Raw genomic sequence first — 21,240 nt, 5'->3', positions numbered from 1 at the left:
CTCAGGTCATGATCTCACGATTCGTGGGTTCAAGTCCCGCGTCGGGCTCTATGCTGACAGCTCAGAGCCTGGAGTCTGTTTCGGATTCTGTGTCTCCCTCTCTCTCTGATCCTCCCTCGTTCATGCTCTGTCTCTCTCTGTCTCAAAAATAAACGTTAAAAAAAATTTTTTTTAAAGGAAAACAATAATTATAATATACAAATTTTAGCAGCATTTATTGTACTTGAAGAGTACATTTACTTGTACTCTTGTAATTTATTTTACTTGAAGAGAGATGTAATTAATTTTGAAGTTCAATTATGTGTTTAAGGAGTTAGTTTCTATACCCAGAAGGTAGACCTAACTATTGTAATTAGTATCTTTGCAGTGTACATTTATTTCCGTTTGTTACTGTCCACAAGTGGAAAAAAAAGTCAGTCTCAGCAAGTTCTTTTTAAAAATATCCTTAGGGGCGCCTGGGTGGCTCAGTCGGTTGAGCGTCCGACTTCGGCTCAGATCATGATCTCACAGTCTGTGGGTTCAGGCCCTGTGTCGGGCTCTGTGCTGATAGCTCACAGCCTAGAGCCTGCTTCAGATTCTGTGTCTCTTTCTCTCTTTGCCTCTTCCTCGCTCATGCTCTGTCTCTCTCTTAATCTTAAAAATAAATAAACATTACAAAAATTTTAAAAATAAATAAAATAATATTCTCCTTCCCAGGGTGCCTGGGTGGCTCAGTTGGTTAAGTGTCCAACTTCGGCTCAGGTCATGATCATGTGGTTTGTGAGTTTGAGCTCCAGATTGGGCTCTCTGCTGTCAGTGCAGAGCCTGCTTGGGATCTTCTGTCCTCCTCTCTTGCTGCCCCTCCCCTGCTTACACATGCACTCTCTCTCTCAAAAATGAATAAACATTAAAAGAAGAATATGATCCTTCATATTTTATGCAGTAAAATGTGAAACCAAAGTCTCTTTAAAATTTTTTTAATTTAATTTTTTTATTTTTTAAAATTTACATCCAAATTAGTTAGCATACAGTGCAACAGTGATTTCAGGAGTAGATTCCTTAGTGCCCCTTACTCATTTAGCCCATCCCCCTCCCACAACCCCTCCAGTAACCCTCTGTTTGTTCTCCATATTCAAGAGTCTTTTCTGTTTTGTCCCCCTCCCTGTTTTTATATTATTTTTGTTTCCCTTCCCTTATGTTCATCTGTTTTATCTCTTAAAGTCCTCATATGAGTGAAGTCATATGATTTTTGTCTTTCTCTGACTGATTTCACTTAAGCATAATACCCTCCAGTTCCATCCACGTAGTTGTAAATGGCAAGATTTCATTCTTTTTGATTGCCAAGTAATACTCCATTGTATATATATACCACATCTTCTTTATCCATTCATCCATCGATGGACATTTGGGCTCTTTCCATACTTTGGCTATTGTTGATAGTGCTGCTATAAACATGGGGGTGCATGTGTCCCTTCAAACAGCACATCTGTATCCCGTGGATAAATGCCTAGTAGTGCAATTGTTGGGTCGTAGGGTAGTTCTATTTTTAGTTTTTTGAGGAACCTCCATACTGTTTTCCAAACTGGCTGCACCAGCTTGCATTCCCAGAAACCAAAGTGTCTTAAAGCAAATGAAGGACAAACAAATAGACTGGTGCACAGTACCTGGTGGTACACAAACTCATAGGTAGAGCAGTGGAACCCCTTGACCTCTTGGGGAGCAGTCCATTCATAAACTGACAAAATTTTAACCATTTTAATATAAACTTCCAGTGATCTAAAATAACTGGTTCGAACTACATTATTTCCTCTCTGAACATCAGTCACTAAAAATATATGGAGAGAATTGCAGTTACTTTAGCCTCTCTTAGTCCAGCGTCCACATTTGTGAAGAACACCTGCTGCTCCCTCTCTACAAGTATTGCACCTCTGCTCTGCTCCCATGGCTGGTGTTGGTGTTGAAGGACATGGACCTATCGCGGGCAACCCCACAAGTCAAGTCCCAGTGGTCCTTGGGTTGGGGCCCAGTTTTGTTTTATGATAAGACAAAAAGAATCCAAGTCACATCTTGTATTTTGGGCATAAGCATTATCTACTGGGTCATATAATTTCAGTCACAAAGATTTTGCCAAACCCAGAACTTAATCTTGTCCCAACTGTCTGTTTTGGCAAACCAAAGCCTAGCTTTGTGGTATACTTTTTCCCTTTCCCTTAGGACCTGATTCAGACTCTAATGGAAACAACCCAATAAAAACAGACCTGGTAATAAACACACAGTGGTCTTGTCTACTCTAATGCATCCATATTAGATAATCCTGATTAGTTTCCATTTTTCAAGATTGTCTTTGTTAGAAAGGAGCTTTACTACTAAATACTGAAATGTGTCAGGCTTCTGCTGTGGGAATTTTCTTATTTTTAAACATTTAAAAGTAAAATAATTTTCAATCCAATATACATAGTGCTATAAACTATTCAATAGAAAAAAAGTACAAGCTCCTTCTCAAAAACAAGATTTCTTTACCAAATATCCTAGCAAATCATCACAGAAAGGGTGAAGTCTCATCAAAAAGAACAGGTACTCGGGAAGCAGAGCTTAAAACACTGATCATGATTTCTGCTATAGACTGTTTGTGTCTCTTCCCTCTCCCCAGATTCCAGTGTGATGATATTTGGAAGTAGTGAGGGGTTTCTTTGGTGTGTGTTTTGCTTTGTTTTGTTTTTTTAGAAACTGTTTATTTTCCATCAGCCTTGCTTTGGTGTGTTCTGATAATACTGATTACTCAGGTTCTTAAGTCATGACAGGGAGAAGGTAGGTACTTCCTATCTTACTGGTTTGCATCATACTTGGTTACTTGCTCTTATTATGCAGGAAGATCCTCAGGATGGCTGTCATTATGCCCAGAATGTTAGTGCTAGTGACCATGTTGCATTGCGTGATCAGAATGTTGTGGTGACTATGATCCTCTTGATGGCATTGGCAACTGAATAGCTCTGAGGGCTGATGAGGCTGAAGATGCTGAAGGCAATGGTGTTGTGGAAAAAGCTACAGAAGGCTTTGACAGTGATAGCTGGGGGTAGGAGTGTCCAGGGTACTACTTGACTGGGCGTTGCAGTCAGGTCATGACCTACAGAAGGACTGAGACTGTAATGGGATGTACTAGAAGCCTCTGACTGTAGTTAATTCTGGAGTGGGGTGGAGGATAAACCTAGGCATCACTTTCCTTCAGATATTTTCCAGGTGACAAATGCACCACTGGGGAAGAGGAGGTTCTGTCTATGTTGTGAATGGAGTTTCAGATATGTTAGTGCTCAGTAGAGGCTGCTGGTGATCGGACTGCTGTCCAGGTACTCAAAGGTAGGCTCATTTGGGACCATTCTTGCCAAAGGGTTTGAAAATATTGTCTTTATAAGTATCTCTCTCCCAGAAACTTGAGGAACTTTGAACAACTTGGTTCTTTTTATTTTTATTCTTGTTTTTTTATTTACTTCCTTATTTTTATTTAAAATTTTTTTTATTATTAAAGTTTATTTATTTGAGAGAGAGAGAGAGAGAGAGAGAAAGAGAGAGTGAGTCTCAAGTAGGTTCCATGCCCAGCATGGAGCCCGATGTGGTGTTAGATCTCACAACTGTGAGATCATGACTTGAGCCGAAATCAACAGTTGAACAATCAACTAACTGAGCCACCTAGGCACCCCTGAACTACTTGTTCTTGATTGTTTTTTTGCTGTTTATTCTTCCTTGTTTAGCTTAGCAGTGATTGCAAGAAATGGCTCCAGCCTTTTCCTTTTTTCTTACTAGTCTCTTGGCACAGTTTTAGACTGTTAGGTTCCTTTCTGTTCCTGTTGTTCTTACAGTATTTACATGCTTCAGAAGTTCCACAGGAAGGGAAGATTCTGTCTGCTTTGTAGCTCTTGTCTGAAACAAGTATAACTGTGTAATGAGCCCTTAATTCCTCATGAGAAGAGTGGATAAGTCTTTTATTTATTTGTTTGTTTGTTTGTTTGTTTGTTTAAGTAGGTTTCATGCCCAGTACAGGGCTTGAACTCACAACCTCAGGATCAAGAGTTGCCAGGTGCCCTGCGAGTGGACAAGTCTTATGTAGAAACCACAGGATGAGAAATTGTAGTTGTGCTTAAGAGATTGAAGAATTTTTTTTTTGTTTATTTTTGAGAGAGAGAAAGAGAGCTCGAGTGCATGCATGTGAGCGGAGGAAGGGCAGAGAGCAAGGGAGACAGAGGATCCCAAGCAGTCTCTGCACTGACAGCAGAGATCCCAATGTGGGCTTCAAACTCGTGAACTTCGAGCTCATGACCTGAGCCAAAGTCAGACGCTTAACTGAGCCACCCAGGCGCCCCAGGATCAGAGAATATTTTTGGTGCTAAGGGAGAGTATCTTTCTTTGATCTGTGTTAATTACAAAGCATAGTGACTTAAAGGAAAAAAAAAAAGATTGCAAATCCTAATGTATTTCAGTGGATAGACCTGTGAGGTCTTTATAATGTTCAGATTATTATATCTAAACTTTTCCTCCTCCTAAATGAGTTCTGTGACATTTGCAAGGAAGGGATTATCTAGTTGTTCTTTTTTTAATTTTAATTTTTAAAAGATTTTATTTTTTTTAGGCAATCTCTACACCCAGTGTGGGGCTTGAACTCACAACCCCTAGATCAGTAGTCCTATGCTCCACTGAATGAGCCAGCCGGATGCCCCTAGTTGTTCTTTTTTTTTTTTAAATATTTTTTATTAGTTTCAATCTAAAGATCATTCCATAGGTATTTACCCAAAGAATATGAAAACACTAATTCGAAGAGATACGTGCACCCCTATGTTTATTGCAGCATATTTACAACACCAAATTATGGAAGCAGCCCAAGTGTCCATTGATAAATGAAGGAATAAAGATGTGGTATATACATAAGTTTTCACTCTTATGTGGATCCTGAGAAACTTAACAGGAACCCATGGGGGAGGGGAAGGAAAAAAAAAGAGGTTAGAGTGGGAGAGAGCCAAAGCATAAGAGACTCTTAAAAAATGAGAACAAACTGAGGGCTGATGGGGGGTGGGAGGGCGGGGAGGGTGGGTGATGGGTATTGAAGAGGGCATCTTTTGGGATGAGCACTGGGTGTTGTATGGAAACCAATTTGACAATAAATTTCATATATTGGAAAAAAATAAAGAAGGAAAAGAGAAAAAAAAATAAAGATGTGGTATATATACACAATGGAATATTATTGAGTCATAAACAAGAATGAAATCTTGTCATTTGCAACACCATGGATGGATCTGGAGAGTATAATGCTATGTGAAATAAGCCAGTCAGAGGAAGACAAATACTGTATGATTTTACTCATACGTGGAATTTAATACATAAAACGAACAAACTCAGGGCACCTGGGGGTGGCTCAGTCAATTTAGCATCCAACTTCAGCTCAGGTTGTGATCTCATGGTTTGTGAGTTGGAGCCTTGTGTCGGGCTCTGCTGATGGCTCATAGCCGGGAGCCTGCTTCAGATTCTGTGTCTCCCTCTCTCTCTGTCCCTCCCCTGCTCACGCTTTCTCTGTCTCTCAAAAATAAATAAACATTAAAAAATAATAAAAAATAAATAAAATGAACACCAACAAAAAGGGACAAACCAAAAAGCACTTTTAACTGTAGAGAACAAACAGATGTTTACCAGAGGGGAAATGGGTGAAATAGGTGAAGGGGATTAAGAATATACACTTATCATGGGGCGCCTTGGTGGCTTAGTTGGTTAAGCATCTGACTTCAGCTCAGGTCATGATCTCAGGTTCATGGGTTTGAGCCCCACATTGAGCTCTGCGCTGACAGTGCACAGCTTGCTCGGCATATTTTCTTTCTCTCCCTCCCTCCCTCCCCCCTCCCCCCTCCCCCCTCCCCCCATGCCCCCCACTAGCATGCGCATGCTCTCTCTCTCAAAATAAATAAACTTAAAAAAAAAGTTAGGGGGGCGCCTGGGTGGCGCAGTCGGTTAAGCGTCCGACTTCGGCTCAGGTCACGATCTCGCGGTCCGTGAGTTCGAGCCCCGCGTCGGGCTCTGGGCCGATGGCTCGGAGCCTGGAGCCTGTTTCGGATTCTGTGTCTCCCTCTCTCTCTGCCCCTCCCCCGTTCATGCTCTGTCTCTCTCTGTCCCAAAAATAAATAAAAAACGTTGAAAAAAAAAAAAAAAAAAAAAAGTTAACACCACAGTGAACACTGAATAATGTATGGAATTGTTGAATCGCTGTATTGGACACCTGAAACTAATATAACACTGTATATTAACCACTGGAATTAACATTTTGTAAATCATTCTGGGGCACCTGGGTGGCTTAGTTGATTGAGCATCCAGCTCTTGATTTCACCTTAGGTAATGATCATGGGATCAAGCCCTGTGTCAGGCTCCATGCTGAGCATGGAACCTGCTTAAAATTCTCTCTCTCCCTCTGCCCCTCTCCTGTGTTCACATGTGTGTGCGTGCGGTCTCTCTCACATGATATATGATATGATATGATATATGATATAGTCATAGTCATTCTGTTCCCATTGTCATAGCCCCCAATTTTTTTGTGCATTGTATACTTGAACGATATTAATTTCAGATCAGGTGCATAGGAAACACTGTTGTATTATAAACCAAATAGAGAACCTCCATGTGTTGCCATTTGGGAAAAAGCATATCATATATAGTTTCCCCCAGGGAAACCTTTGGAGTTGTTTACAGAACAAAAAAAAAACAACACATATACTGATGGGTGTTTTTTTGTTTTTTTTGTTTTTGTTTTTTTTGTTTTTTTGTTTTTGTTTTTTGTTGGTTGTTGTTAGTTTAACCCAGGGCAATGAAACCCTGATTTGGGCTTTATGACTTTTTTTTTTTAATAATTTTTTTTAATGTTTACCTTTAAGGGAGAGAGTGAGGCAGTTGGGGATGGAGAGAGAGAGAGAGACAGAGAGAGAGAGAGAGAGAGAGAGCGAGAGCGCATCCAAAGCAGGCTCCATGCTGATAGCAGAGAACCCAGTGTGGGGCTTGAACTCACAAACTGTGAGATCATGACCTGAATGGAAGTCGGACATTTAACCGACTGAACCACACAGGCGCCCCATGACATGTTTTTGATATTTTGCAGCTTTTATTTTTTCCTTTATTATTATTTTTTTAATGTTTATTTATTTATATTGAGAGAGAGAGCACAAGCAGGGGAGGGGCGGGGGGGGGGCGGAGAGAATACCAAGCAGGCTCCGCATTGTCGGGACAGAGCCTGACATGGAACTTGATCATGAGATCATGACCTGAGCCAAAATTGAGTCAGATGCTTAACTGAGTGAGCCACCCAGGCGCCCCAGATACTGTGTAGCTTTTAAGGAATTTACACATTTTTCTTCATGCTAGTAGTTCCTTATTTAAGTCTAGAAAAGACAGAAGCTGTTGACACTTTGAATGGCATAAACTACTTGAAATCAGATCATTGATTTTGCAGAAGATGCCCTGGAAAATCTTTGAGGATTAATTACACTCTGAAAAATAGGATTTATTGGCTCCATTGTATTTAGATGTGTTTGTGAAAAATAATGATCAATTAAGGTCCTGATGTGGCAGGAGTATAAATTTCTTTTATGGTTTGCCTGTTCTAAGCTAATTTTGGTTATTTGGGCAGATTCCTTACTCCTTATGAGAGAATGAATTTTGTGTTTGGCAGATTCTCTTTTACTATTTTGGTGCCAGCCCTAATAGACCAGACATAATTCAGATTGTCTGCCTTTGGGGACAGTTTAAAGATTATAAAATGTTTATTTTGTTTTTGACAGAGAGAGAGAGAGCAAGCATGAGTTGGGGAGGGGCAGAGAGAGAGAGAGGGAGACACAGAATCCAAAGCAGGCTCCAGGCTCCGAGCTGTCAGCACAGAACCTGACGCGGGGCTCAAACCCACAGACCTGAGAGATCATGACCTGAGCCGAAGTCAGACACTCAACCAACTGAGCCACCCAGGCGCCCCTGACAGTTTAAAGATTATAAAGCTACATTTTTCCTTTTGGAGCTTGAGAAGATTGTCCTTTGTCATCACTGAAGGGCTTGTTCTTCAGTTGTTGGAAGTTTCCTTATCAGAAGACACTTCTTTATTTTTTTTTTTAATTTTTTAAATGTTTATTTATTTTTGAGACAGAGAGAGACAGAGCATGAATGGGGGAGGGTCACAGAGAGGGAGACACAGAGTCAGAAGCAGGCTCCAGGCTCCAAGCTGTCAGCACAGAGCCCAACGTGGGGCTTGAACTCAAGGACCATGAGATCATGACCTGAGCCGAAGTCAGATGCTTAACTGACTGAAGCCACCCAGGCGCCCCCAGAAGACACTTCTTTAATGTGCAAAGTGTATTACCTGGAGATCTGGGGATTTTGATGGGTTTTTTTTGGTCCCTTCATCTAGGATGGTTTTGACTACAAGTAGCAGAAAACCCTAATGAGATTGGCTAAAAGCATAAAGGGAAATTTATTTTTGTTACATAACAAGATATCCAGTACTTTAGTGACAACATCAGTGACCCTGATTTCTATTCTTCTGTGCTGCATGCTCAACATGTTGGCCTTGTCTTTAGGCTAGTATCTTTTAGGGTCACCAGGTGTCTTGGCTTCAGTAGTCTCAGATACACATCTAGACAGAACAATATCTTGAGGAAGTGAAGGGACATCTTCTTGTTCTTTCAGAGCAAGGTAACTTTTCCCAGAGGACCCCTGGCCAACTTCCCCTCATGTTTCGTGGTTAGAAGACAAGTTACATGCCCTTTTCCTAAATCAGCCGTCTCTTAGGATCAGAAGGAAGTACTGCTGTTCAAGATTCTCCCTTAACTAGAATGCAGTTTCACATTCCCGTGAAGTTGGACTACCTGATTGGGATTCTGTTAGTGAGGAAATAGTGGAGAAAGACGTCATCATCTACAGCGTTCTCATTCCATGGTTTTCACAGTGGGCCTTCGTGGACACCAGACTTCAGGAGCAACCTCTGATTGTTTTTAGTCTGAGCTGTTTCTCTTTCTAGTACTTCCAAGGCTAGAAGTAGGCAGGGCTAGCCCAGGCCCCTTCACCTGCATCAGAATATCCCACAGGGTTAGCGGTGGGCATGTCTTCAAACTAGAGATGAGGAAATTTGCAGTTAAGGGATTCGCCCACAGCTCCACACTTTGTAAGCGAGGGCTAGAGAGTTCTGGGCACTTTAGTTTTTTAGGTTCTAGGTTTATTTAAAAAGAAATGCCAAACAAAGCCATAGAAATATGGAATGTTTTACATGTTTACTTCTAAGAAAATATTTGAAACACAAAAACAGTACTATAATTTTATGTGTCTATCATGTGGAAACAAAATATCAAAAGTCTAGATCTGACTGGAGGTTGGACTTGTGCTTCTCTGTCCTGTGGGGGTTGCAAAGCTGGGCACGCATCTCTGAGTCCAGCTCTTCCAGGGCATTTGGCACTGTCCATCCCTCTCCTTTCCCAGACACCCACTGACCCAGAATAGAAAGTTCGGCACCTTCCTGGGTACCCTGTCCCCCGCGGGGGCAATCCCAGTGAACAACTGAGCCAGGGTAAGAGCTGATTGACAGTGCTAAGCTGTGTCCACTGCCACCGTAGGCACCTCCAGGAGCCTCGAGAAGAGGCCCTTCAAGCTGCTTCTCCACTTAACACTACCACTGTGTGACTCCTGTTTTCATTTGGTGCTTTTACTCCCTGCAGCCATCTTCCTGGAATCCATTCATTCCAACAAACCTGTCTTTGAGCATTTCCTGTGTGCCAGGTACTGCTTTGGACCCTAGTTAGAGATACAAGGGAATGGTTTGGTGGTGGTGACAGACAAGTAGATGAAGGTACAGTGATGTATGGCTGAGATAGTTGGCACAGGTACCTTAGGAGCCATAGAGGTGTGCACCCAACTCCTGTTTGGGAGAATGGAGTCTGGGGAAAACTCCATGGGGTAGGGAGGAATGGAAAATGGATAGCTAAGCAAAAAAGTGTGTGTTTTATTGAAGTGGTACTGATCAGTTAGGGGAATGGAAAATCATTTATTTTTATTGATAGCTGTGAAATAGAGCTGTGGGCAGCTTTGAATTCAGAAACTTTTGCAGGGGTGCCTGGGTGGTTCATTTGGTTGAGCGCCCCACTTCGGCTCAGGTCGTGGTCTCATGATTTGTGAGTTCCAGCTCTGCGTTGGGCTCTCTGCTGTCAGCACAGAGCCCACTTCGAATCCTCTGTCCCCCTCTCTCTCTGTACCTCCCCCGCTAGCACTCTTTCTCTCTCAAAAATAAACATTTAAAAAAAAAAAAAAAAAGAACTTCTGCAGTTTTGCAGCAGTTTTCTTCAGTAGACTATTATGCCCATAAGTTATGAGGTTCAGAAGAAAATATTTCATCTCTTGCAGGTAAAGCCATATTCCTGCTTTCACAAATACTTAATTTTTCTTCTTTCGTCTTGATCTTTCAGATGTAGTCTTGCCTGCTACATTCCTAATCACAAAATATATTCAGTACTAGGGAAGTTGCCCATTACTTTAACTTTCTTGAGAGAAAATTGACATTACAGGGTAGGTATTTAAGTACAAAGGGCCTTTCCTTGTCCCACTGGTTGGTGTAGTCAGACAGAAAGGCAAGCTCTGTGGTGCCAGACATGGCTATAAATTGATGGCCACAGATTTAAAGTAGAAGAAATCAGAAGCCTGAATTTCTTTGGGAAAAGCAAACCCTTTTTATGATTCTACAACTCAGCAAGGGATGACTTTCCCTGGCTGCTCCTTGGCAACTTCAACAGAAAAGTTGGAAAGTGTGACCTGATTTCCCCGACAAAAACCCTTCCTTGAGTCAGTGAGAGACCCGAGACCCTTACCATTACTGGATATGGTGAGAAGTCTGAACACAATGAATTTGTGTTACCTTCTGTTTTTTTCCCTGAACACTTATCTTTGAATGTGGAATAAGCAGGGAGAGTTGCCTTTCTGACGGCTGTTAACATACTGCAGCTCTAAAATCAAATCCTATAGGGAACATGGAGGGTATATGACAGCTAGGAAGGGAAGAGAATGTGGGCTTCTGTGCATAAAAAAAATGGATAGAGGAGACCAAAGTTGTATCATTCAGAAAAACTTATCACCTGTCTCTCATGCACCAGGCGGCGTTGTACATGCTTGGGGGAATATATAGCAGGAAACAAAACAATCCCTTTCTTTTTTTTTTTTTTTTTTGTATTTTTATTTTTTATTTTTTTAAAGTAATGTCTATGACCAATGTGGGGCTCAAACTCATAACCCCGAGATCAAGTCACATGCTCAACTGACTGAGCCAGCCAGGTGCCCCCAGAATCCCATTCTTTTCATAGAGCAGATATTCTTTGAACTGTAGGAAAATTGTAGCTTGCCGGGTGTTTTGATTCCCTCTTTTCCTCTCTCCTTTCTGTTAGGAAAGAAGAATAAGCTGAACAGACTCTGACTGTTGGCTTTCAGTTCGCCAGGATCTTCTGCCTAGCTGTCCTTTTGTGGCCCATGTGCTGCATCCTCTGCCCTCAGTGTGCAGCTGGCCCCCAACGCAATGTGTGTTTGTCAAACCATGGAAGTGGGGCAGTATGGCAAGAATGCAAGTCGGGCCGGAGACCGGGGAGTCCTCCTGGAGCCCTTCATCCACCAGGTGGGCGGACACAGCAGCATGATGCGCTACGACGACCACACTGTGTGCAAGCCTCTCATCTCCCGGGAGCAGCGGTTCTATGAGTCCCTCCCTCCCGAAATGAAGGAGTTCACCCCTGAATACAAAGGTCAGTCACTGGCCAGTTTGGAGAGAGCAGTAGCCTTGGGCTTTTGCAGGTTTTCAGCTCAGTTTTCCTTGTGTTGTGGGCCAGGTGATATGATTGTAGGTCTCTTTTGTCTCAAACTAAATCACTTTGTTAAGCAAAATTTGAGACTGAAAGCACCAGCACAGTCTTGAGATCTTGAAAATCTGAATTCACCAATAGGTAAACCTGGAAGAATTCACAGTATTAAATACTGTTGGTGAAGAGCATGCTCTTAGCAAGGTGGTTTCCCCTGTTTGCGGGGATGCTCTAGGAGAGGGGCAGTACTTCTCTGGTTCCGGAGGAGGAAGAGTTGGATGCTTTCCAGGCCAAGGCAGTGAGACAGCTGGCAAGGAGGCTGTGTGGAGCCTTTGTCTGTGCTGGGGGAATGAATTGATGATAAGAAGTTTACAGAAGGATTGAGAAGGTCTGAAAGTCCTAACTTTTGAAGGAAAAATAGTGTTTGAAAATGTAAATTAACTTTATAGAATAGAACCCCATGAATATATACCAGAATTAAGTCACTTTATTTTAAAATTTGATTTTTGTTACTCTGTTTATACATTTTCATTGCCCACTATGGATAAGTTATATTTTTGTGTTCTACTTTTTAAAAAAAATTTTTATAATGTTTATTTATTTTTGAGAGAGAGAGAGAGAGCATGAGCAGGGGAGGGGCAGAGAGGGAGGGAGACACAGAATCTGAAGCATCCAGGCTCTGAGCTATCAGCACAGAGTCTGATACAGGGCTTGAACTCGCAAACTGCGAGATCATGACCTGAGTTGAAGTTGGATGCTTAGCCGACTGAGCCACCCAGGTGCTCCTTGTATTCTACTTTTTAATTTCCCAAAGCTGTTATGAATTTAGTCATGTTTACGTCATTATTTACTTAAGGGATCCTCAATTTATTTTATTTAAAAAATTTTTTTAATGTTTAATTTTTTGAGAGAGAGAGCGCACGTGCGTGAGTTGGGAAGAGGCAGAGAGAGTGGGAGACAAGAATCCAAAGTAGTCTCCAGGCTCTGAGCTGTCAGCACAGAGCCTGAGGCGGGGCTCAAACCCATGAACTGCAAGATCATGACATCAGCCGAAGTTGGTTCTCAACTGACTGAGCCACCCAGGCTCCCCAAGAGATCCTCAGTTTAGAAAAATCAATTCAGGGGCTCCTTGGTGGCTCAGTCGGTTGGGCGTCTGGCTTTGGCTCAGGTCGTGATTTCATTGTTCGTGGGTTTGTGCCCCACATAGGTCTCTGTGCTGACAGCTCGGAACCCAGAGCCTGCTTTGGATTCTGTGTTTCCCTCTCTGCCCATCCCCAACTCACACTCTGTCTCTGTCTCTCAAAAATGATAAATAAATATTAAAAAAAAAAAAATTTAAAAATGTTACTAATGGTTAAAAAATGGTTTAAAAAATCCATAATTTTTTTTATTGTGGCAAAATATACATAACATAAAATTTAACCATTTTTAAATGTACAATTCAGTGGCATTAAGTACATTCACAATGTTGTCTACCATTATCATTACTTCCATAACTTTCTCATCACCTCAAACAACCACTCTGTATCCATTAAATAATAACTCTCCCTTTCCACCTCACCAAACCCAGGTAACCTCTAGTCTACTTTGTCTCTTTACACATTTGCCTATTGTAGATATTTCATAGAAGTGGAATCATGTAATTTTTTGTCCTTTTGTGTCTGGTTTATTTCACTTAGCATAATGTTTCCAAGACTCACCCATGTTGTAGCATGTATCAGAACTTCATGTCCTTTTATGGCTGTATACCCATTGTGAATATATATCACATTTTGTTTATCCACTTATCTGTTGACGGACACTTGGGTTGTTCCCACTTTGGACTATTGTGAATAATGCTTTTGTTAATATTAGCTTATAAGCATCTGTTTGAGTCTCTGCTTTCATTTCTTTTGGGTACATACCTAGGAGTGGAACCTGCTGGGTCATATGGTAATTCTGTTTAACTTTTTGAAGAACTGCCAAACTGTTACAGGGCCTGGCATCTAGTAGATGCTTAATAAATACTTGACTAATGGATTGACTAATGGGAAAGTTTTGCATAAGGATATAGAAGCCTAGAACTTCATATTTGGTACTATATGTGGTAACCCCTGATGACTGCCGCTGGTAATACTAAATACATAAAAATCCCTCTTGAAACTTACCAAAACACAGAATATTACTGGCATTTTTCCTTAGCTTGGTTGAATTTTAAAAACACCTGTGTTCCTGGCAATAAAGAGATATATGTGTATGTGTGGGTTAGTATTTATACATGTATTTCCCAGATCTGTCTGCTGAAAGGGCCTAAAAACAATGATACTCCAGTAGCAATCGTAGGGCCAAGATCTTGGTCCTTCTAAATACCATTCCTACAGTAAAGGGAAGCAGAACTCCCTGGAGAAATGATTGGTTTCTGAATTGGGGCAGGAAAATAAAAGATGAGCCTGGAGCATCCCCTGGTAACTAAAAGTAAAGAAATAGTCAAAAATGATGGGAGTGTATGTTACAAGCACACAAGAGCCGATATCAGGGAATCCCAGTGGCCAAATCTAGAATATGAGAAATAAAATATCCCTAACTCCATACTGATAGATAAATGGGTGAAAAGGGACATTTCTTCCTTATAGAATTGTAATTCCTTTTAATTAAAAGATACAGAAGGAATGATGGAAACAGAAGTCACCATTAGACACACAACACAGTAATAATTGTCCCTGGCAAGAACCATGATTGATTCTAAAATGAGTGGGCTAACATACTATAAGAAACAGAATATTTAGAAAGTCTCAAAGTATCTCCCTATAGGATATTCATTAATTACAATAGGAAAAATAATAACTTTACAAAGGAGAAACCTGGCAGACTTCACCTTAACCAAGTGATCAAAGTTAAATCACCAGTAACAAGACCTGTACCTTCTGACATAAGAACTGAGGAGGACACAAGATCATTTCTGTTGCCTAAAGTGAGTGATATCAATCTAATCATGAGAAAATGTAATGCAAATCCAAATTTAGGGACATGCTACAAAATAACTGTTAGTATTCTTCAAAAGTGTCAAAGTCATGAAAGAGAAAGACAGAAACTATATCATATTGGAGGAGACTGAGGAGGACTAAATGCAATGTGAAGTGAAATCCTGAACCAGAAAAAGAATATAAGTGGGAAAACTGCCAACATTCAAATAAAGTATACAGATTACTTAATATTATTATGTCAGTGTTCATTTCTTGGTTTTGATAATTATAAATTATGATTTCATTTTTAACAAATTTTTTTAATATGCTCTTACTGATGCTCAACAACTGGCTTAAATGAAGACAGTATTGATGATTTTAGAACAAGTCAGTTTATCAACAATATGCATGAAACAGCACTGTTCTTAAAATCTAAAATCAATTAGTGAAATTCACTTAAGGAGCTTGGGGGCAGTGTTAAAAGGGGCCAGGTTTTCACAGGCCCTTATCCATCTCTGCATGTTGGCTGGCACCATCATATTGCAGCCTTCCATCTGCTGGAACACAGACCACAGCACAACATCTGCTGAAGCGAGTTCATTCCCAGCAAGCCAGGGGCTCTTCCCAAGAGTAGCCTTCATGGAGTGGAACTTAGTGGCGGCTTCTTCTTTCTAAAAAATGTTCATTTATTTATTTATTTTTGAGAAAGAGGGTGTGCACATGTGAGCAGGGGAGGAGCAGAGAGAGAGGGAGAGAGAGTCTCAAGCAGGCTCTATGCTCAGCACAGAGCCTGACATGAGGCTTGATCTCACCACTGTGAGATCATGACCTGAGCCAAAATCAAAAGTTGGATTTTGACCGACTGAACCACCCAGGTACCCCCATATAGTGGCTTCTTCTTTACTGCTTCCTTCTTTTAGCTGAAAAATAGCTATTATCTACCCAGGTTTTTACAAGGGTTAAATTTATAGCATTATGCTTCTGGCCAAACAAAAAATGTGCAATGTTTCTTTCTCCTTTGATGGGACACATCGTTTGGATACTGAACTGCATTTTAATCTTCAGCACATTCTTCCCAATTAGAATAAACCCCAGGTGATATTCATGAGGGGCTGGTTTTTTTGGTGTGCTTGCCAAAGCACTCGAGAAGACATTGGGCTCGCTGTTGACTGCAGCATGCATGAGAACAGTGAACAGGACCCTGCAGTACAGCACAAGGGGGGTGGGGGGAGGTGGGGTTTGTGTTAATCATGATCTTTCAGTGCCCTTGTCTTTCAGTGCTCCATAATCCTTTCCAAGCATGGAATTTAAGTCCAATGCATTGGTTAGTAAAGCAGTTGGCTCATCAGCTTGGATTGTGTTGGTTACATCCAAGTCCACATCTGACATGTCAGTCATCTTGGTGTGACCATTAACCATAGCTTTTCAGTTCAGACAGACATTTTAAAATACCTTGATGGGATTCAAGAGCTTGAAGAGTTGGGTCAGAGAGTCTTCCTGCACATGGTCTGCAACCAGAGAAGGAGAGATGTGTCACTTTGTGATAGGGCTTTACCTGATACACTGGCCTCATGAGGAAGCTGAGTATATGGGAATTCTATATTTTTGGTAACTTTCTATAATATTAAATGTATTTCAAAAAAAAACCAAACCCTGTACTGTTGGGTTTTGATATATATTAATTGGACCAATAATATCTTCAATTTTCTTTCGATAAATTGGGCTTCATTTGACTTAATAAGAAAGGATCAATTTTTGGTTTAATTGTGTATTTGAGAAAGTATATTTATTTTACCTAGTGAAAATGCAGCCCGAGAAAAGAAAATAGATACTAATGATTTGCTATGGCTTTTAAAGACTTCTGTTCCCCAGTCTGAGAAAAGTTGGGGAAAAACTGAACCACTACTGACAGTCCTTTCCTGGGAGCCACCTGGAGGTTTGAACTTGTCCCAGTTCTGTCGGTTGTGATTTAGAAAACATTTCTCTGGAGCCAGGATTTGACTCCCTTTTAAGATTTTTTTTTTTTTTTTTTCCCTTAGCATCAGAAGGACTCTGAGCTAACAGGGCTTATAGTTCTCTATCTCATTTTGGCATATTTATAGCAGAAGGTTTGGCCATGGATGTGTTGAGTGTGGACGAGTTGGTGGCTGAAGCTGCATATAAAGCATTTGCAACTGTTCTTAGCCACTTAGAGACAGCAATGTGTTTGATTCTGGCTTCTCTCTTGTTTTGTAGTCCTAGAATATTCCTTCAAATGTAATATTCTTCTGGTTCTGTTTTGAAAACAGTAGCAGGGTTCCAAGGTGGCTCAGTCAGTTAAGTGTCCAACTCTTGTTTTTGGCTCAGGTCATAATCTCATAGTTCGTGGGTTCCAGCCCTGTGTCAGGTTCTGCACTGACAATGTAGAGCCTGCTTGAGATTCTCTCTCTCTCTCTCTCTCTCTCTCTCTCCCTCTCTCTCTCTCCCTTTCTCTTTCCCTTTCTCTATCTCTCTCTCTCTCTCTCTCTCTTCCTCCTCCCCCTCCCCTGCTGGCTCTCATGCACTCGCTTTCAAAATAAATAAACTTAAAAAAAAAACAATAGCAAACCATTGGATTCAAAATGGCACAATGGACTTGGATACACATTTCTCCAGAAAAAGATACACAAATGGCCAACAACACATCAATGTCATTAGTCATTAAGATAATGCAGATTGGTGGCACCCAGGTGGCTCAGTCAATTAAGCATCTGACTTCAGCTCAGGTCATGATTAGTGACTTTGTGAGTTAGTGAGTTTGAGCTCTGCATCAGGCTCTGCACTGGTGGTGAAGAGCCTGCTTGGGGTTCGCTCTCTCTCCCTCTCTGCCCCTTCCCCACTTGCGTGCGCTCTCTCAAAATAAATAAAATTTTTAAAAATGCAAATCAGAACCACAAATCAGATACCATTCGTGCACACTAGGATGGCTATAATAATTAAAAACAAGAAAAAGAAAGGGTTGGCAAGAATGTGGAGAAATAGAACACTGCCAGTAAGAATGTCAAATGGTGCAACCACTACAGAAAACAGTTTGGTAGTTCCTCAAAAAGTTAAACAGAATTACCATATGATTAGCAGTTCCACTCCTGGGTGTGTACCCAAAAGAACTAAAAGCAGGGACTCAAACTGATGCTCATAAAGCTAATATTCACAGAAGTATTATTCACAATATTCACAACCCATGTGTCAGCAGATAAGTGTATCAAACAAATTGGGATATATATTCACAATGGAATAGTATTCAGATTTAGAAAGAAATGAAGTTCTGATACATGCTACAACATGGATGAATCTTGGAAACATTATGCTAAGTGAAATAAGCCAGACACAAAAGGACAGAAATTACATGATTCCACCTATATAGAATATCTACAATAGGCAAGTGTGTAAAGAGACAAAGTGGATTAGAGGTTACCTGGGTTTGGGTGAGGAGGAGAGGGGGAGTTATTATTTAATGGGTATAGAATTGTTTGAAGTGATGAGAAAGTTCGGGATTTAGATAATGATAATGGTAGACAACATTGTGAATGCACTTAATGCCACTGAATTGCATGTTTAAAAATGGTTAAAATGAGGGGTACCTGGGTGGCTCAGTCAGATAAGCATCCAACTTCTGCTTAGGTCATGATCTCACGGTTTGTGGGTTCGAGCCCTGCGTCGGGCTCTGTGCTGGCAGCTCAGAGCCTGGCTCCTGCTTCAGATTCTGTTTCCCCTCGCTCTCTGCCCTTCCCCCACTCATGTTCTGTCTCTCTCTCTCAAAAATAAAACATTTAGGAAAAAATGGTTACAATGATAAATTTATGTTACGTATTTTTTTTACTATAATTTCTAAAAATATATTTTTTAAAAATACCAAAACCTCCACCAAATGTAATCCTTAGTGTCTGTTGAAATTAGTCTTACAATTGCCAAGAAAATTGGGGCTTATATCAGACCATTGATTTTTCATGTGCCCATCTGCATTCTACCTAGGTGTGAGTACTGATGTAAAAAATAATGTCAGGATCAAAAATATTTTCTTCTTAAACTAGTAGTAGATTGCAGGATTCGTTTAATTGGCAAGTTTCATCTACTATTTGTAGAACTTCTTCCTGCCCTATCCACAGCATAGCCATATCTCCCTGTATCAGGTATGATGCTCTGTGTCTGCCAGTGGTCTGTCAGGGTACTCAAAAGTATGTACCTGAAGAGAATGAAAGGTTTCCAGTATAGCTTTAGATCAGCCTTCAAGACAGAAAAGAGCTAATCGTAAAAGATCAAATGATATATTTGACTATATAAAATTTAAAACTTATGTTTATTAAAATTCACCTTTAGAGAAAAGGAGTAAAGATATTTACCACATGTATAACTGACCAAGGATTAGTTTCCAGAATATAGATCTATATCTAAATTAATGTGAATCAGTATGGAAAAGATAGTTCAGTATGAAAATGAGCAAAAATTAAAAAATAAATGAAAACCAAAGACCAAATTAAGAAAATAAATGAAAACCAAAGACACCAAAAACCAAAGACAAAAGGCTGATTCTTTGAGAACAACATCTCTAGCCAGACTGGTCAGGAAAAGGAGATGACATAAATGTCCAATATCAGAAATGATATATGTGTCTTCACTAGGGTCTACTAATATTTAAAGATAAAAGAATATTTTGAGAAACTTTATCCCAATAAATTCTACAACTTAGATGAAAGAGGTAATTTCTTGAAAGATACAAACTATGAAAATTTTCATGAAGAAATGGGGACTCTGAATAGCCCTATCAAATAAATTGAAATTGGAGTTCAACACATTCTAGCAGAGAAAACTCCAGGCCCACACAGCTTCACGGTGAATTCTACCAAACATTTAAGAAATAGTAGTTCTACAGAAACTCTTCCAAAAAAAATTAGAGAGTATGTCCCAACTCATTCAGCAAGACCACTATGAGAAAATAAATGCCCCTCACTAACCTAGATGTAAAAAATTTGAATACAATTTTAGTCGATTGACTAGAACAGTGTATTAAAAGCACACTGCATCATAACCAGGTAAGGTTTATCTGAGTAATACAGGGTAGGTTTAACATTCAAAGGTTAAATGGAATTCGTCATATTAATAATCTAAAAAAAGAAAAACCATCTATATCTTAGCAGATGCAGAAAAAGCATTCAACAATATCCAACATCTGTTCTTGATAAAACAACAACAGCAGCAAACTGGGAATAGAAGGATAGTTCTTTAACCTGAGGGCATCTATGAAAAACCTCTAGCCAGCATCATAATGACAAAACAGTTGCCTTGCCCCACAAGATCAGGAATAAGACAAGGATGTTCATGCTCTCCACTTCTAGTTGACATTTTCCTGGAGGTTCTGGCCAGTGTGGTTAGGCAAGATAGAAATAATAAAAAGGCATTCCAATTGGAAAGGAAGAAGTAAGACTCTTTATTTGCAGACAACATAGAATTTTGTCTTCAGTCAGTCAAGTGTAAGAGCAGAATAAAATCCTGCAAAGGACTCAAAATTGACCTGAACGCCCTTTCTTAGAAAGCTACTTTGAAGACATCTTCCACTCTAAGGAGTAAACCAAGAGTGGGAGAAGTAGAGGACCATAGAAGGAATGACCCTCAACCCTCACCCTGGTCAGCGTGACAGCTGTGTGGCAGGCCTGGAGGACACTTTAGGTCAGAGCACAAGGGGAGCCCAGGAGACAGAGAAGATTGGCAGACCAGAGAGCATTCAAGCTGGAACAGTTGAGGTTCTAGTGGAGACAAGAAGTTACAAAGGTGAAAACCTGCAGGAGAGGTAGCCATCTATGAAAGCAAGCCAGGGTACAGATGCGAGGCCCATGGACATGTGGCATACATTTGAGCAGTATAGTGGGAAGTATGAAAAAAGAATTTCAAGTTTAAGGAATTTTTTCTAAAAGGGCCTAGGGAATGAGGATGAAATGGACCAAAGAGAAGGGATATTCTTAGTCTTATATTGACTTACTCATAAATGCTTCTCATTTTTGTTCAGATTATGGAGCCAATTTTGTACACCGGAGTGTAAAGGAGACATGTAGTGACAGAAGGTTAGATGTGGAAGTTAGACAAAGGGCAGCCTGGACTTTGTTTTTTTGTTTTTTGTTTTTTGTTTTAATCTCCTTGGGTTAGGTTTCTAGGTATTGTGTTTTAAATCCTTTGTTAACGATTCCGAAGAAATAACGGATAACCTGTTGGGTAAAAAATGGGCGCGGTAAGCTGTTTTGCCTGAGTACAGCACCGAGAGTAGAAAGGTGTCAACTTAGGAATGCTGGTGGTTTGGTGAGGCAGAAGTTCTGTCTGGTGAGGTTAGAATCGCCTGATGCTTAGTGTGGGCAGAAGACTTCTTTTTGGGACTGTTTTGCTGGAAGAAGTCTTGTCTCTACGTGACTCTGCCAGGCAGAGAGAAACAGAGCAAGAAAATGACACAGGGAATGGCAGTATCACAGAGCAGTTGT

General features: G+C 40.5%; 1 protein-coding gene and 1 pseudogene across 2 annotated transcripts in view; one reads left to right on the top strand and one right to left on the bottom strand.

The window, feature by feature from the left end:
- Nucleotides 1–21,240, top strand: part of IP6K1 (inositol hexakisphosphate kinase 1) — a 61,258-nt gene that overhangs the window by 27,831 nt on the left and 12,187 nt on the right. Inside the window, exon 2 of one of the 2 annotated variants that reach the window (XM_060631027.3) lies at nt 11,412–11,762. In XM_060631027.3, the coding sequence (XP_060487010.1) occupies nt 11,540–11,762 (223 nt within the window). In that variant the 5' untranslated portion in view covers nt 11,412–11,539. Of the gene's footprint in view, nt 1–11,411; nt 11,763–21,240 lie in introns of those variants that run through there. The other variant, XM_060631029.2, reaches the window with a different exon arrangement.
- Nucleotides 15,294–20,322, bottom strand: LOC132679734 (aminoacyl tRNA synthase complex-interacting multifunctional protein 2 pseudogene; annotated as a pseudogene).

This window comes from Panthera onca, chromosome A2 (assembly GCF_046562875.1).
Source record: "Panthera onca isolate mPanOnc1 chromosome A2, mPanOnc1 haplotype 2, whole genome shotgun sequence".
Lineage (NCBI taxonomy): Eukaryota > Metazoa > Chordata > Mammalia > Carnivora > Felidae > Panthera > Panthera onca.
The sequence above is the reverse complement of the archived record's forward strand: the minus strand, read 5'-3'. Positions and strand labels throughout refer to the sequence as shown.